A 17,932-nucleotide genomic window follows, 5' to 3' on the forward strand; every position below is an offset into this window, starting at 1 on the left:
ATCTTTATTGCCAGGAACACAGTAGCATTCCACTGAACAATAATAGTTTGATAGTCTATTGTAATTAGCACATATCCTTACCTAGTTGCATAATGTATTTTGGAGTAGGTTTCAGCAAACAAACTTCCTAATGGTATCTAGATTTTATGAAAATAACAGTCACATACCTTGTGTGTTTTGGTTTGATTGACAGTCTAATTATTTCAATGATGTTTATACTTTATATACATCACAATTACTTTCTTAGGTTCAACTATCGTTTTCTTCTTTGATGCTTTAGATACTTAATTTAATTTCGGCCCATGTCTAAATCGGCAATGTGTGTGGGTGAAATTGCATAATATTATTACTTCATTGTGTAATTTGTCTTTGGGATTTCAGGGGTTAAAACTCATTTCTTGTCACCTGTAAATTACTGCTGGCGCCTGGCAGTGCAGCTCAACAGGCCACACTACATTCTTTGAATGCATTAGATGCGGCTAACATGAAATGGAGCTGGGTTCTGCAATCTCCTCAATGATCATCACCAAGTTAGGCTCCAATGATCATACCATATACCTTGGAATTGGAATCTCTGTGTTCTGCTAGAAATTAATTTGTTAAAATGCAGTAACTTAAGTTTCCAACTTTCCATTTCATAGTTTTCTCTGTGATTTACAGATGGAATAGGAAACCAATAGAAAAAGATTCATTGTATGGCTTATAGCCGTCTTGATGTGTGTAATTTTACAATTTGAAGATCATTTGTGCTGCATACACTAATATGCTTGTACTTATTTAAGGATCAAGAGAAAAATGCAAGTTACGATTGAGAATGTGACCAGTACGTAGCCGTAATCATCTAGTAAAATCATCTAGTTAGAACAAGAAATGGAATTGAATCATATGTTTTTTCGCGGATACATTTCCTTGACTATCTGTCTTTGCAGGATATAAATTGTGGAACTAAGAAAACCATTTTTCATACAAAATACATAGCCATCTGAACTTCTTTCTGCTTGAATCCACATTTCTCATAGAACAACTTGTTCTCAATGCTGCAATCCAGAATTACCTTGTAACAACCCATCGAACGAGCATGATTCGTGAGGAAATCGATTACTTTATTCCCTAATTGATTGCTTCCTGTGAACGTTGGAATTCATAACAACATTTTCAACATGCCCATCTTTGCCACAATTCTTTAAAAACTTCTTCTCAATAAACACACTCTCGGTTGCAATGATCTTCCCATCAAGCTCGTCTTCGACGACGCAGATAACATGGTCATCTCCAAGGTCACTGAGCTCTCGAAATCGATCCTCAAATTCCTTCTCGTTTTTTGTTTTGTATATCAGAAAAATAAGTTACATCATCAAAGGATGAATTCCTGAACCTTCATCTCCCCAGCCCCATATGTCCTTAAACCGTTACTAATTCGTGAGGAAATTGATTACTTTATTCCCTAATTGCTTCTCGTGAACGTTGGAATCCACAACAACATTTTCAACATGCCCAACTTTGCCACAATACCTTAAAAACTTCTTCTCAATAAACACACCCTAGGTTGCAATGATCTTCCCAGCAAGCTCGTCTTCGACGACGCACATAACATGGTCATCTCCGAAGTAACTGAGCTCTGAAAATCGATCCTCAAATTCCTTCTCGTTTTTTTTGTATATCAAAAAAATAAGTTACATCATCCAAGGATGGATTCCTGGACCTTCATCTCTCCAACCTCATATGTCGTTAAAGTGTTACTCCATTTGCAACTCTTTAATTAATTTTTTATATTTGGGCTTTTTCAAAAAAAAATTATATTTGGACAACTTGGTAAATTCTGAACCGTTGATTTTCGTTTGATGAGGTGGCCAATTCTGAACCGTGAGATTAGGCTGAAATTTTTGCTTAGGTGCAATCGCAGAGAAAGAAACTGAGAAGCCATCAATGGTGGTTTAGACTTTAGAGAGAGATGCAGACGTCACTGTTTCGACGCCTGGCTCCGTCGTTGGAATCGAACATGTTCGTATTCGTTCTTGCCTCTCTCGTCATCTGCCAGGTTTTACTTCTTTCTCTTTCGCACTCCTTCTAATTATTCATGTCAATGATTTTAGGGGAATAGGGTATAATTTGATTCTGCAATTTTCGTTCACTTTTAGTGCCTAAATTGGTAACAGTACTTCAGATTTGCACTGAACTTTTGCAAAGGAAGAAAAACTAAAAGCTACATTTGGGTGGTTATGGTGGGGTTTGGGGAGGAGAAGATGGTGAATTTTTTGTTAAGAAGATGAATTTATTTTTTTGGGTGTAATACAGGTAATCATCCACCGGAGGCAATCATGTTCAAGCTGGGAACATCCACATCTTGATGGGGCTAACTCCATCGGCGGGTATTTTTACATCCACAAGACTCGAACCGAGACATTTTGCTTAAGAGGAATCAAGCATGTACTACTTGAACCAAACACCAGAAGATGAATTTCTAGGTAAGAAAGATGAATTTCTGAAATTAGGAATAGGAATTAATGTTGTGGAGAATAGATGAATTTCTGGGTAAGATGATGAACTTTTGGTAAGATGATGAATTTCTGAAATTACGAATTAGTGATTTTTTTTTGTGTGGAGGAGAAAATATAATTTTATAAGTTAGATGAGTTTTTGGTCCCTCTTAATTTTTTTTTTGGTTTTAGTCCTCAACTGATACATCACCATCATGTTAGCATGCCACATAACTTTTGCCAGGACATGTAAGCAAGTCTCCATAGCTCATTCTTAGACGAGGGCTAAAACCAAGGTGTATGTAGGGGTGTTTTTGCAACTTTACTCCGTCTATGTCTTAACATAAATATGACTCATTTTACACAGACTAAAAACATAATTAACCCAAAAAAAAACACTTATAGAATAATGGATGAGATGAATGAACTTTGTGGTTACCTCCTTAGGCAGCCCCCCTATTTCCATCGCTCGAGTATTGAAACTCGACATTTATTTTGATTCAATTCTCCTAGAGTCGTACGGTCTAGATGATGGTTCATCTATTATACTTTGTGTGTCTCTAATTATAAGACCCTTAAAACATAATCAACCCAAAAAAATATTTATAGAATAATGGATGACCAGATGAATGAACTTTGTGGTTACCTCCTATGGCAGCCCCCTCATTTCCATCACTCGGGTATTGAAACTCGACATTAATTTTGATTCAATTCTCCTAGAGTCGTATGGTCTTTATGATGGTTCATCTATTATACTTTGTCTTTCACTAATTATAAGACCCTTTTTTTGGTTACAGGAGGAAATTAATTAGAAGACCCTTTAAAGACATTTTTGGTGTCCCTTAATATAAAACCCTTACTAAATTTCGGAAAAAGATTATTATCCTTTTCCCTATTATACATTTGTTATTCCAAAATTTTGATTACCACTAGTAATTAATTCTTTTCCATGTTACCTAATACATTAATTTCTGGTAAATATAGAAGATTGTATGAACTTTTTAAAACCAATACATTAATTAGGCTCATTACATCTTTTCTTAATAAGCATAATTGTCTAAAGTAATCAGTGACAAACACTATTTTTTTGGGTTTGTCATTCCATTGATGGGTGGATTCCATTTTTAAAACGGATTAAATGGATAACTTGAAATTTATCCTTGAAGCCCATGTAATTATTTGATCCATGATGGGTTTGGAAATCACAATGTCTATATTTATATTTATTAGACTTACGCTCAATTGTTAAGTGTTTTGGGCCAAATAAGTTACTTAAGGCCCACGATCAACCAAAACTAGGGTTCCATTACATCATATATATATGGCCAGAACTCCTCTCCTCTCTTGAACCTGGTTGCGCCGAGCTCAGTTATTCAGTTATAGAGAGGTAAACAATTCTGACTCTCACTGTGGCTTCAAGAGTAGTGCAATTTATATTAATCTAGTCAGTGTTCTGAATCTTGTTATAGATCTAGTCAATTTTATTTCATCATGATCAACATATAATTGAGATCATGGCTGGGTAACTCGTTTCGATCGGGTTAGGTGACTAGAAAAAAAGTGAAGGATGGTGTAGAAATTGATACCAGTTAGGACCATACACACACATATATGTATGCAAATGGTGTTGAATTTTCAAATCAAACCTGGCTATAACATTTATTTTTATGGGGAGGAAATTGACCAGAACTTATGCCATTCATATGTTGAAGTTTGGAAACAAAGCCGCTCTCTCTTTTCTTCTGCCACTATGATTGATCTAATTTTGCGCCTGTTACTATTGCTTTAATTCAACATATTTGCTGCTGATTCAGTGAAACATGGACAAATGCGAGAAAATCAGCAACAGTTTTGAGGAAGGGTGGCCTTTACTCGAGAAAGCTGTGGACAGCCTCATTAACCAAATAGAAGGGGCAGCCAACTTAAGCTTCACAGTTCAGGATTACATGTCCTGTTATACGTATCCTTCGGAAACCTTGCTGTTTAATTTTCTTTAATTTTGGTTTGCCTTAAAAAAATTCCAGTTTTATACATTGTTTTCTTGTGTTCATGTCACTTTATTTAGGGATGGCTTTCATCAAGAGTTAAAAATCTGCTTACCCCCTTCTCTGTGTATTGTGCTTGGAGAGAGTCTGAAAAATGCATTACTTTAAGTCAAAATTTATTTCTAAATACTCTTCTGGTCATGTAGATTCTATCTGGTTTTATAGTAGCCTGAGGGTATCTTTATTGGAAACATCTCCAATCAATTTTGATGTTTGCTATATTTCATTTGCCAATAACTTTTGCATTCAATTTAATTTCAGCAATGTTTAATTCAATGTCACTCCTTATTTTCCTTCTCTATTGACATGATAAATTAATTGAGCATAAAAAAAAGAATTATAAATAAAATTGTAAACATGCATTGACAATCTAATATCCCCCCCTCCCCCCCCCACCCCTATACTGTCTTGTATGGTCTTTACTTAACTTGGGTATCTAGAACTGTTTATAACATGTGTACAGACCAAATGGGTGCTCATAATTGCCAGCTGCTCTATGGCAGATATAAGGAGGTCTTTGAGAAATATATCAATTCCATAGTAAGTCTGATACTTAATCCTAATTCCTATCTGAACCTTAGCTGTTCACTTACTGACATGCATCAACCACTAGGATTTTGTTTACATGGAAGTTCTAGGCCTAATAGTATATACTTAATAGCAATACACACTTTTCAATATGTGCTTAGAAGTCTCACATTGACTAGGCCACGTGTTTCTAAAGGGTAGAGCAACCCTCATTCCTAAGCTTGCTTTTGAGGGAGTTAGGCCTAACCCGAATTCTTATAATATGCTCTACATTGGTCCCAATTTTAAAAAATAACACATTTTATCTAGTAAGTGGGTCTCTTTTTAAAAGTACATTAACTTTTTAAAATATGGACTGATCATAAAAAGTGTGTAAAGAGTGAATCAATAAAAGTGTGTTGTTAGCATTACTTGCACTTACATTAGCATTGACATCATTAATACTAATAAGATTTTCTTATCTTTAGGTCCTTCCATCTTTGCAAGTAAAGAAAGATCGACAGTTGTTGATTGAACTGCTGAGAACATGGTCAAATTACAAACTTATGACCAAGTGGCTTTCATTGTCCTTCTGTTATCTTAACAGATATTACATCCCAAACAAGAATCTTACTTCTACTGAAGAAACTAGCTTCTTAATCTTCTATGACTTGGTTGGTGATGAGATTCTTAGAAAAGTTACATTGCGACTTTCTGAATTCTGATGTTAATTGGTTTTCCTTCATTCCATTTTTTTAACTCTTTTAGTTTACTTCTTTTATGTGTCTCAGCTACATAAGAAGATCAATGTACAAGTTGCGGATGCTGTAACAGCTATGGTATTTTTCTGCTTTCCATTTTCATATCTATCATCTTTAAAAGCATATGTACTTGATTTGTCTTCTTGGGGTGCACTACGACTCTGTTGTTGTTCATTGTTAACTTCCTTCAGCATCATACCATGCAAGGAAATGAAAAGTTGCAATTTTAAAACTTAACTGAAAGAAATCAAATTGCGTTGCAAATAAGAGATGTTTGGCTTTGTTTGTCAGCATAATTAATGATTTAATCCTGTTCGGATTGACAGATCTAGAGATGTTTGGTTTTGTTTTTCACATATCTACTTTATATGTTCCACTTTTATTGTAATAAAATGTTTTACTATATGTGAAATTCTTTAATGCACCTTAATGATGCTTTGATGTAATTCTATGATTATTAAGTAGTTGAATGGCAGTAATTTAGTGTGTGTTTGTATATCAACTGAGTGCAACATGAATAGACTTTCTCCACAATTCATAAGAAGAGTTTCATTCACTTTTTGTCTTGAAGTTTGTCCTAACATCCGCTTGCACTGGTGCTGATAGATATCCAAAACACAGCCTTAGTTATGTTCCTTCCACTATTCCACTCGATGGACTTGTCTTTTTAAACGCAGCCATAGAGTGAGTGTTTGGTTTAAAGTTAGGATGATTGTTAACGGAGTTTTGTAGTTTTTCAAGGTGAAAAAGCTAATGGATCTGTGTGTTTGAACTCGACATAGATCCACATTGAAGCTAATGTTGCAAAATCTTACTTTTTCAATCCATGTTAAATTCTACGTGGCAAATTCTAGCTTCTTCATTAGTACCTTGATCTAATCTTTGCCGGTTCCCCTGATTTTCACTGTTATGGCTCTTTGATCTTCATTTCTTGGTATCCAGATTGATCAGGGACGTGCTGGAGAGCAGATTGACCGAACACTGGTTAATAACACATTGGCCATGTACTCGGACATTGGAGTTATCCTAAGAATAAACAATGCAAAAGACTTATTAGAAAGCTTGATTGAAGAGCATGGAATTGCTCATCTGCCTCAAATTCTGTGCAAGGTTGGTTCTCTCTTTTAGCCACTAAAGTATTTAGTAGGATAAATTGCATTTGCTACATCATAATTGAACGAAGCTACGAAGTAGCCACTTTGCCGTTTTAGTCTTTTGTCTTGGAAAATTAGACCACGTCATAACTATGACATTACGGACTTGACACCTTGTTTCCAATTTGAGCTCTTGTAGTCTGGCACTAAATTTGCTTTTACCTGAAAATATTCATAGGTCACAACCTTCTTAAAAGGAGAAAGTGTCAATTTTATTTCCTGTTTCAAATGTGGGGCTGTCTAACCTGTCCCGAGTGATAGTGCATGTCTGGATACACGGTGGAAAACCACAGCGTGACTAAAATCATGGTGGATTGTCGCAAAAGCTAAGGAAAGTTACTTTTCACCGTGATTTCCACCGTGTATATGCACTCATTCTAGGAGAACCAATAGGATCAACATAAATGTATTGAAAATTACATCAGCTTTTTTCCATACATGGCAATTTTACATGATGGTTAATAGCATGTTTGGTTCACTTTTACTTTCTTCAGAATCAATTCTGAAACTCATAAGCTACTCACATAAGCTTCTTCTTAGAATTGATTCTGACTTAAAATAATCAATTGTGTTAGAATTTCCAAACATGCACTAAATAACTCATTTGGTTGCAGGAAGAGATATTCCCTGGCATTCTAACCCCTTCATCAAAGAAAATCAGGTTGGTAAGTTCAGATGGAGATGTGTTTGAAGTTGACTGTGGTGTGGGTGTGGGACTCATGTCAAAAACAATTGAAGATGCTATCAAGACCAACCCTGCCGGTGGCACTGAAAGCATTCTTGTCTATCCAGTGAGTAGCAAAATCTTGACCAAGGTAATTGAATACTGCAAGAAGTACACTGAAGCTTCTGATCCCAATTACAAGGAAGGCATGTCTGGTGTTGATATCAAAGACTGGGGTGCTGAATTTATTGATCTTGACAATAACACTCTATTGCATCTTCATATTTGTGCAAAATTCTTGAACATCAAGAGTCTGCTACACCTGACAAACAATGCAATAGCAGACAAGGTGAATTGGAAGGGTCCAATGGCAATTCGCCAGATGTTTAACATTAAGGATACCTAGGGTCTGCTACACCTGACAATCATTGCAATAGTGGATAAGATGGCACAGAAAGCTCCAGTGGTAATTCGCCAGATGTTTAACATTGACGACAACTAGGATCCATTTCAAATGTCTTCTGATGAGATTTTCAGCTAAATTTAAAGCTGGGTTTATTTTATGTTTAGGGTCTCTATTGGTTTACTGTTGAATAGAGTTATGTTATGTAAACTTATACAATTATGTTTGATAGAATTTTGTTCAAAAGAACAAATTTGTGTTTGGTAATGATGTGTAGAAGTAAGTTTTGAAAAATAAATGCTGTTTTGATGGAATTAAGTTAAATCACTTTGTGGGTATAAATTACTGAAATGGATACTTTTTCTGCACAAGTTTTTCAAAGTTTGAAAGCACATTTTTTCTTGATAGATAAATGCTCAAATGAATTTGTACATGTTGTGTTGTAGGTTAACACACTCTTTTTAGAAACGGGGAAACTCAGGTAGATCTTAATTTACCATTTTAACTTTTTATGTGTTGGAGAAATTAACAAGTATCACGAATAATATACACAAGTATTTTTAATTGAACGAAAATATGAATTAAATTTTGTCAGAAAATTATTTTAGATTATAAAAACATCCATGAAAAGGGTTGTGTACTGTTTTGATATTCACATGCAAGTGACTTCCTTTGCCAAAAAAAATTGAGTTTTTTTTTTAAGACAAGTGTCCTTCTTCGGAGGCAATCCTGTTCGAGCTGGGAACATTCACATCAGGGGTTAAGTGGTTAACTCTTCCGGCGGGTTTTTTTTTTCGTCCACAAGACTCGAGTTTAATGCACTAATATTATAAATATTTTTTATATTGGTAACCAATTGAATTTAAAAAATGTGTCATATTAATTAATTAAAATAAAAACAAATGTATTTTTCTTACAGGATCAACATATTCAATGACTCATGACAACACTCTCAATTAACTTTCACACCACTTGTCCACCTTATGTAGTTAGTTAGGGTGTGTGATTAAGATCAATATTTTCGGAATTGATTTAGATATAATTAATTTTTTATAGTTTTGATTATCATAAAAGTGAGTTAAATGAGTAAAAACTATGGTGATTTATATTTGGATAAGTTTACGGGGAAAGAAAATTCTATTAGATATTGTTCAAAGTCTAATTATGAAACCACATACTTCATTATGTTAACTGTAAAATATATTTTTTCTATCTTATATGCATAATTGACTTTGGAACTAAAATTAGCTCACCAAATCGATTGCTTAACGTTTATATAACCACTAAAAAATGATTCTTATTAATGAGAATTATTTTTAGGGGGGCATTTTACAATGTTTGATTTGACATCCTAGGAATAACATTCCAAGAAATATTTCTGAGAATGTTATTCCCGAGTACATTTTATACAGATACGTTTGATGAATTGTTAGTATTCATGTGTTAATGTTTAAATTTTATTTAATTAAAAATTAAAAAATAGAAAATATGATAGAATGTGGCATTAGTGACAAGTTATGTTCAAAATAACTCATTCCTCGTAGGAATATAAGGCTTTCAACCTATCTGACGCGAGTAAAATGAAAGGAAAACTGACGGTTATTTCATTCACAGGAATGGTTGATGCTTGAGAATTTGAACTATCAATTCTCTAACAAATGTGGAAATATCTATTTTCAACCTCAATATTCCACGAAATATGTTTCCACACTCTCAAACAAACACTCCCTAAGGTATTTAAATGTGTAACTAAACAACGTAAATTAGATAGCAACAAGAGAAAAACAATCTTCTCTTCATCCCTCATTAATGCGAAAAATAATTATTAGGTCTAATCATAAATTGTCAAAATTAAAACATTAAGTTAAATAACATTTTTAATTGGTCATTTGACTATTAAATAACATTTAAACTTGAACTTCGTAACATAATTTATTTTCATATAAAAAAAACTGAAAATTGGTGGGTGTAAATATAATTTAAGTTTTTTTTCCGCGTCCTATGACAAAAAGAAATATAGGGTTAATCATGTTTTTGACCCGTTTAAAATGAACGAGATTTAGTCTTAGTATCTCTCAATTATGTTGGGAGAAAATACTCCAACTTTAGTTATCATGAGAGAACTTACAGTGAAAGAATTAGTCATTGTTGTCGGCGATGGATACCCTAGGCTCACAAAAAAAAGTTATCCTAAGGCTGAGAGAATGAGCTATGATGACATGCTTATACTCCAACCTAAACCAATCAACTCCGATCAGAGAGTTTATGTAACATGTTTACGTAGTTTTGGCTTATCTAAAAAAAAATGTAACATGTTTAGGTATCGAGTAACCAGTGACCTACTTAGTTGGGACTAAAAACAAAATATTTCAAATTTAAGAGGATCAAAGCTTTATATTCCTATTCCAATTTCAGAAAGAAATTCAAGTTGTTAAACATTTCCGGTCATCTTCTCTCAATGAGGGTTTTCAAAAACTGTGGCTTTTCGCTCTTTCTCCATTACCCACCTTGCAAGCTTTCTCCTTTGTGCCTCAACGAATCGAACATGTTCGTATTCGTTCTTGCCTCCCTCGTCATCTGCCAGGTTTTACTTCTTTCTCTTTCGCACTCCTTCTAATTGTTCATGTCAATGATTTTAGGGGAATAGGGTATAATTTCATTCTGCAATTTTCGTTCAGTTTTAGTGCAATTTTCGTTCAGTTTTAGTGGCTAAATTGGTAACAATACCTTATGGGTGGATTTAAAGAGTGGTATCCTGCACTTCAGATTTGCACTGAACTTTTGCAAAGGAGGAAGAACTAAATGCTATAGTTGGGTGGTAATGGTGGGGTTTGGGGAGGAGAAGATGATGAATTTTTGGTTAAGATGATTTTTTTTTTGGTGTAAGACAGGTAATCGACCGCAGGAGGCAATCATGTTCAAGCTGGGAACATCCACATCTAGGTGGGGCTAACTCGACTGGCGGGTTTTTTTTCCATCCACAAGACTCGAACCGAGACATTGCTTAAGAGGAATCGAGCATGTACTACTTGAATCAACCACCCGTTGGTAAGAAGATGAATTTCTAGGTAAGAAGTTTTTTTTTTGATAGGCAAATGTTAGTGGTTAGTTGTTAGTAATTACAAATGCTCCTCCTCAGGGTTTGAACCCTGGACCTCCATCTCCAACACCTATTTCTAGGTAAGATAAATTTCTGAAATTAGGAATAGGAATTAATGCTGTGGAGAATAGATTATGTTAATTAAAATGATGAACTTTTGGGTAAGATGATGAATTTCTGAAATTACGAATTAGTGATTTTTTTGGTGGAGGAGAAAATATAATTTTATAGGTTAGATGAGTTTTTGGCCCCTCTTAAATTTAAAAAGTTTTGGTTTTAGTCCTCAACTTATGCATCGCCCATCATGTTAGCATGCCACATAACTTTTGCCTGGACATGTAAGCAAGTCTCCATAGCTCATTCTCAGACGAGGACTAAAACCAAGGTGTTTATCCAAATGTAGGGGTGTTTTTGCAACTTTACTCCGTCTATGGCTTAAAATAAATCTGACTCATTTTACACGGACTAAAAACATTATTAACCCAAAAAAAACATTTATAGAATAATGGATGAGATGAATGAACTTTGTGGTTACCTCCTTAGGCATCCCCCTATTTCCATCGCTCGAGTATTGAAACTCGACATTTATTTTGATTCAGTTATCCTAGAGTCGTACTCGTACGGGCTTGATGATGGTTCATCTATTATACTTAGTGTGTCTCTAATTATAAGAACCTTAAAAACATAATCAACCCAAAAAAATATTTATAGAATAATGGATGACCAGATGAATGAAGTTTGTGGTTACCTCCTATGGCAGCCCCCTCATTTCCATCACTCGAGCATTGAAACTAATTTTGATGCAATTCTCCTAGAGTCGTACGGTCTGGATGATGGTTCATCTATTATATTTGTGTGTCTCTAATTATAAGACCCTTAAAAACATAATCAACCCAAAAAAATATTTATAGAATAATGGATGCTCAGATGAATGAACTTTGTGGTTACCTCCTATGGCAGCCCCCTCATTTCCATCACTCGGGCATTGAAACTCGACATTAATTTTGATTCAATTCTCCTAGAGTCGTACGGTCTTGATGATGGTTCATCTATTATACTGTCTTTCACTAATTATAAGACCCTTTAAAGACATTTTTGGTGTCCCTTAATACAAAACCCTCTACTAAATTTCGGAAAAAGATTATTATCCTTTTCCCTATTATACTTTTGTTATTCCAAAATTTTGATTACCGCTAGCAATTAATTCTTTTCCATGTTACCTAATACATTAATATCTGGTAAATATAGAAGATTGTATGAACTTTTTAAAACCAATACATTAATTAGGCTCATTACATCTTTTCTTAATAAGCATAATTGTCTAAAGAGGTTCTTATAATTAGGGACAAACACTAATTTTTTGGGTTTGTCATTCCATTGATGGGTGGATTCCATTTTTATAAAACGGATTAAATGGGCCAATTGATAAGTGTTTTGGGCCAATTAAGTTACTTAAGGCCCACGATCAACCAAAACTAGGGTTCCATTACATCATATATATGGCCAAAAATCCTCTCCTCTCTTGAACCTGGTTGCGCCGTCTATCAAGCTCCTCTCTTGAACCTGGTTGCGCCGAGCTCAGTTATTCAGTTAGAGAGGTAAACAATTCTGACTCTCATTGTGGCTTCAAGAGTAGTACAATTTATATTAATCTAGCCATTGTTCTAAATCCTGTTATAGATCTAGTAAATTTTATTTAATCATGATCAACATATAATTGAGAACATGGCTGGGAAACTCGTTTCGATCTGGTTAGGTGACTAGAATAAAAGTGAAGGATGGTGTAGAAATTGACACCAGTTAGGACCATACACACATATATGTATGTAAATGGTGTTGAATTTTCAAATCAAACCTGGCTATAGCATTTATTTTTATGGGGATGAAATTGACCAGAACTTATGCCATTCATATGCTGAAGTTTGGAAACAAAGCCGCTCTCTCTTTTCTTCTGCCACTATGATTGATCTGAGTTTGTGCCTGTTATTATTTCTTTAATTCAGCATTTTTGCTCCTGATTCAGTGAACATGGACAAATGCGAGAAAATCAGCAACAGTTTTGAGGAAGGGTGGCCTTTACTCGAGAAAGCTGTGGACAGCCTCATTAACCAAATAGAAGAGGCAGCCAACTTAAGGTTACCAGTTCCAGATTACATGTCCTGTTATACGTATCCTTCGGAAACCTTGCTGTTTACTTTTCTTTAATTTTGGTTTGCCTTAAAAAAATTCCAGTTTTATACATTGTTTTCTTGTGTTCATGTCACTTTATTTAGGCATGGCTTTCATCAAGAGCTAAAAATCTGCTTACCCCCTTCTCTGTGTCTTGTGCTTGAAGAGAGTCTGAAAAATGCATTACTTGAAGTCAAAATTTATTCCTAAATTCTCTTCTGGTCATGTAGATTCTATCTGGTTTTATAGTAGCCTGAGGGTATCTTTACTGGAAACATCTCCAATCAATTTTGATGTTTCCAGTATTACATTTGCCAATAACTTTTGCATTCAATTTAATTTCAGCAATGTTTAATTCAATGCCACTCCTTATTTTCCTTCTCTATTGACTTGATAAATTAATTGAGCTTTAAAAAAGGACTTATTAATAAAATTGTAAACGTGCATTGAGAATCTAATATCCTAAAAATCCCCCCCCCCCCCCTATACTGTCTTGTATGGTCTTTACTTAACTTGGGTATCTAGAACTGTTTATAACATGTGTACAGGCCAACTGGGTGATCAGAATTGCAAGCTGCTCTATGGCAGATATAAGGAGGTCTTTGAGACATATATCAATTCCACAGTAAGTCTGATACTTAATCCTAATTCCTATCTGAACCTTAGTTGTTCACTTACTGACATGCATCAACCACTAGGATTTTGTTTACATGGAAGTTCTAGGCTTAATAGTATATACTTAATAGCAATACACACTTTTCAGTATGTGCTTAGAAGTCTCACATTGACTAGAGATATGGCCACATTTGTTTCCAAAGGGTAGAGCAACCCTCACTCCTAAGCTAGCTTTTAAGGTAGAGTTAGGCCTAACCCGAATTCTTATAATATGCTCTACGATTGGTTCCAATTTTAAAAAATAACACATTTTATCTAGTAAATGGGTCTCTTTTTAAAAGTACATTAACTTTTTAAAATATGGACTGATCATAAAAAGTGTGTAAAGAGTGAATCAATAAAAGTGTGTTGTTAGCATTACTTGCACTTACATTAGCATTGACATCATTAATATTAATAAGAATTTCTTAACCTCAGGTCCTTACATCTTTGCAAGGAAAGAAAGATGGACTGTTGTTGATTGAACTGCTGAGAAAATGGTCAAATTACAAACTTATGACCAAGTGGCTCTCATTGTCCTTCTGTTATCTTAACAGATACTACATCCCACACAAGAAGCTTACTTCTACTGAAGAAACTAGCTTCTTAATGTTCTATGACTTGGTTGGTGAAGAGATTCTTAGAAAAGTTACATTGAGACTTTCTGAATTCTGATGTTAATTGGTTTTCCTTCATTCCATTTTCTTAACTCTTGAGTTTACTTCTTTTATGTGTCTCAGCTACATAAGAAGATCAATGTACAAGTTGCGGATGCTGTAACAGCTATGGTATTCTTCTGCTTTCCATTTTCATATATATCATCTTTAAAAGCATATGTACTTGATTTATCTTCTTGGGGAGCACTGCGACTCTGCTGTTGTTCATTGTTAACTTCCTTCAGCATCATACCATGCAATTTAATGGAGCGTTGCAATTTTAAAATTTAACTGAAAGAAATCAAATTGCATTGCAAACAAGAGATGTTTGGCTTTGTTTGTCAGCATAATTAATGATTTAATCCTGTTTAGATTGACAGATCTAGAGATGTTTGGCATTGTTTTTCATATATCTACTTTTGATGTTCCATTTTTATTGGAATAAAAGGTTTTACTATATGTGAAATTCTTTAATGCACCTTAATGATGCTTTGATGTAATTTTATGATTATTAAGTAGTTGAATGGCAGTAATTTAGTGTGTGTTTGTATATCAACTGAGTGCAACGTGAATAGACTTTCCCCACAATTCACAAGAAGAGTTTCATTCACTTTTTTTCTTGAAGTTTGTACTAACATCCCCTTGCTTTGAACTCGACATAGATCCACATTGAAGCTAACGTGTCAAAATCTTACTTTTCCAATCCATGTTAAATTCTACGTGGCAAATTCTAGCTTCTTCATTAGTACTTTGATCTAATCTTTGTCGGTTCCCCTGATTTTCACTGTAATGGCTCTTTGATTTTCATTTCTTGGTATCCAGATTGATCAGGGACGTTCTGGAGAGCAGATTGACCGAACACTGGTTAATAACACATTGGCCATGTACTCGGAGATTGGAGTTATCCTAAGAATAAACAATGCAAATGACTTTTTAGAAAGCTTGATTGGAGAGCGTGTTCATCGTCTGCCTCACCCTCGAATTCTGTGCAAGGTTTGTTATCCTTCATAGATCACAACTATTACATTATGTACATTGGTTATCCTTCATAAAGTATCTAGTAGGATTAATTGCATCTGCTACATCATAATTGAACGAAGCTACGAAGTAGCCACCTTGCCGTTTTAGTCTTTTGTCTTGGAAAATTAGACCAAGTCATTACTATTACATTATGTACTTGACACCTTGTTTCCAATTTGAGATCTTCGTAGTCTGGCACTAAATTTGCTTTTACCTGACAATATTCATAGATCACAACCTTCTTAAAAGGAGAAAATGTCAAATTTATTTCCTGTTTCAAATCTGGGGTTGTCTAACCTGTCCCAAGTGGTAGTGCATGTCTGGATACACGGTGGAAAACCAGTGTGACTAAAATCATGGTGAATTATCGCAAAAGCTAAGGAAAGTTACTTTTCACCGTGATTTCCACTGCGTGTCCAAACATGGACTCATTCTAGGTGAACCAATAGGATCACAACATAAATGCATTGAAAATTACATCAGCTTTTTTACATAAATGAAAATTTTACATAATGGTTAATAGCATGTTTGGATCACTTTTACTTTCTTCAGAATCAATTCTGAAATTCATAAGCTACTCACATAAGCTTCTTCCTAGAATTGATTCTGACATAAAATAATCAATTGTGTTAGAATTTCCAAACATGCACTAAATAACTTATTTGGTTGCAGAAAGAGATATTCCCTGGCATTCTAACCCCTTCATCAAAGAAAATCAGGTTGGTAAGTTCTGATGGAGATGTGTTTGAAGTTGACTATGGTGTGGGTGTGGGACTCATGTCAAAAACAATTGAAGATGCTATCAAGACCAACCCTGCCGGTGGCACTGAAAGCATTCTTGTTTATCCAGTGAGTAGCAAAATCTTGACCAAGGTAATTGAAATCTGCAAGAAGTACACTGAAGCTTCTGATTCCAATAACAAGGAAGGCATGTCTGGTGTTGATATCAAAGACTGGGATGCTGAATTTATTGATGTTGACAATAACACTCTATTGCATCTTCATATTTGTGCAAAATTCTTGAACATCAAGAGTCTGCTACACCTGACAAACAATGCAATAGCAGACAAGGTGAAAGGGAAGGCTCCAATGGTAATTCGCCAGATGTTTAACATTAAGGATAACGTCTAGGACCCATTTCAATTGTCTTCTCATGAGATTTTCAGCTAAATTTAAAGCTTTGAGTTTATTTTATGTTTAGGGTCTCTATGGGTTTACTGTTGAATAAAGTTATGTTATGTAAACTTATACAATTATGTTTGATAGAATTTAGTTCAAAAGAACTAATTTGTGTTTGGTAATGATGTGTAGAAGTAAGTTTTGAAAAAAAAATGTTGTTTTGATGGAATTAAGTTAAATCACTTTTTGGGGATAAATTACTGAAATGGATACTTTTTCTACACAAGTTTTTCAAAGTTTGAAAGCGCATGTTGTGTTGTATGGTAACACACTCTTTATAAAAGCATCCATGAAAATGGATTGTGTAGATATTCACATGCAAGCGTGACTTCCTTTGCCAAAAAAAAATGAGTTTAAGTTTAATGCACTAACATTTTAAAGATTTTTTACTTTGTTAACCAATTGAATTTCAAAGATGTGTCACATCGATTAACTAAATTAAAAAATATATTTTTCTCACATTTTTAAATCTGGGGTGTAAAACTTTTTTTTAGAGGAAGTACCTCTTTCTCATAAACATTTGGAGACAATCTTTGACTCTCAAAAGTGACAACGGCGGAAGGGTAGCCTATGGTAGGGGACATAATTATATGAATTTGTCTCCCATTATTGTCAGTGTCTTAAATGAAAGGTTATTTGTTACTAATACTTTTGATGATATGTGTGTGTGGGGTGTGTAAAAGATAAATATGCAGCTGATGCGTGTTCATTCAAATATTTCATATTTTCCAATGAATGGTTATTTTTCTTCCAGAATAACTTTCATTTTTATCTGCAGACTGCAGTCTTTAGATATTTGAAATTCATACTCTGTAAGTATTCTATGAAGCACTTCAGATGTCAAGTTTGTTACCATCATTTTAACATTGGTATTTCATCCCATGCCAAGAAAATATATCTATTTAACTTATCGAACAAGCTGAATGTTTCACTTTTAAGTATTTAGTATTTGTTGTAATGTAGTATCCTTTTACTTCTATAAAATATATAGTTTTAAATATTAATTCTTTACTCAAACAGATATTATAAATATTAAATATACTATACCAAAATAAAATATTAAACTAAATTTTTATAATTCAAATTAATAATAATTATATAATGTTTATCATATTACATTCAATGTATATAGGGTTAAATATG

General features: G+C 34.2%; 2 protein-coding genes across 6 annotated transcripts; both read left to right on the forward strand.

Moving 5' to 3' along the window:
* Positions 1-1,895: 1,895 nt before the first annotated feature.
* On the forward strand, positions 1,896-8,335 carry LOC130711949 (uncharacterized). 2 transcript variants are annotated; one of them, XM_057561742.1, is made up of 9 exons: positions 1,896-2,038; positions 2,296-2,465; positions 3,275-3,864; positions 4,292-4,437; positions 4,963-5,062; positions 5,518-5,703; positions 5,821-5,868; positions 6,733-6,900; positions 7,559-8,335. In XM_057561742.1, exons 4-9 carry the CDS (start codon positions 4,298-4,300, stop codon positions 8,012-8,014), a joined length of 1,098 nt encoding a protein of 365 aa, XP_057417725.1. In that variant the 5' UTR covers positions 1,896-2,038; positions 2,296-2,465; positions 3,275-3,864; positions 4,292-4,297; the 3' UTR covers positions 8,015-8,335. The 2 variants fall into 2 exon arrangements, with proteins under 2 accessions (XP_057417725.1, XP_057417724.1); XM_057561741.1 differs by lacking the exon at positions 3,275-3,864.
* A 2,090-nt stretch (positions 8,336-10,425) lies between these two features.
* LOC130714123 (cullin-1-like) lies at positions 10,426-16,911 on the forward strand. Of its 4 annotated transcripts, none has more exons than XM_057564012.1 (8): positions 10,426-10,595; positions 10,899-11,059; positions 13,135-13,279; positions 13,806-13,905; positions 14,373-14,558; positions 14,675-14,722; positions 15,413-15,583; positions 16,283-16,911. In XM_057564012.1, the coding sequence occupies exons 2-8, from the start codon at positions 11,032-11,034 to the stop codon at positions 16,739-16,741; spliced, it is 1,137 nt and encodes a 378-aa protein (XP_057419995.1). In that variant the 5' UTR covers positions 10,426-10,595; positions 10,899-11,031; the 3' UTR covers positions 16,742-16,911. The 4 variants fall into 4 exon arrangements, with proteins under 4 accessions (XP_057419995.1, XP_057419994.1, XP_057419997.1 ...); XM_057564011.1 differs by having other exon boundaries at positions 10,903-11,059; XM_057564014.1 differs by having other exon boundaries at positions 10,427-10,595; positions 10,903-11,079.
* Positions 16,912-17,932: the final 1,021 nt, after the last annotated feature.

This window comes from Lotus japonicus, chromosome 4, assembly GCF_012489685.1.
Source record: "Lotus japonicus ecotype B-129 chromosome 4, LjGifu_v1.2".
NCBI classification, from domain to species: Eukaryota; Viridiplantae; Streptophyta; class Magnoliopsida; order Fabales; family Fabaceae; genus Lotus; species Lotus japonicus.

Bases quoted from the DNA above. Each gene is read 5' to 3' on its own strand.
- LOC130711949 (XM_057561742.1), top strand. From the start codon at position 4,298: ATGGACAAATGCGAGAAAATCAGCAACAGTTTTGAGGAAGGGTGGCCT. The intron at 5,063-5,517 runs GTAAGTCTGATA...TCTTATCTTTAG, and splicing joins AGAAATATATCAATTCCATA to GTCCTTCCATCTTTGCAAGT. The intron at 6,901-7,558 runs GTTGGTTCTCTC...ATTTGGTTGCAG, and splicing joins TGCCTCAAATTCTGTGCAAG to GAAGAGATATTCCCTGGCAT.
- LOC130714123 (XM_057564012.1), top strand. From the start codon at position 11,032: ATGTACTACTTGAATCAACCACCCGTTG. The intron at 13,280-13,805 runs GTATCCTTCGGA...TTGGGTATCTAG, and splicing joins GATTACATGTCCTGTTATAC to AACTGTTTATAACATGTGTA. The intron at 14,723-15,412 runs GTATTCTTCTGC...CTTGGTATCCAG, and splicing joins CGGATGCTGTAACAGCTATG to ATTGATCAGGGACGTTCTGG.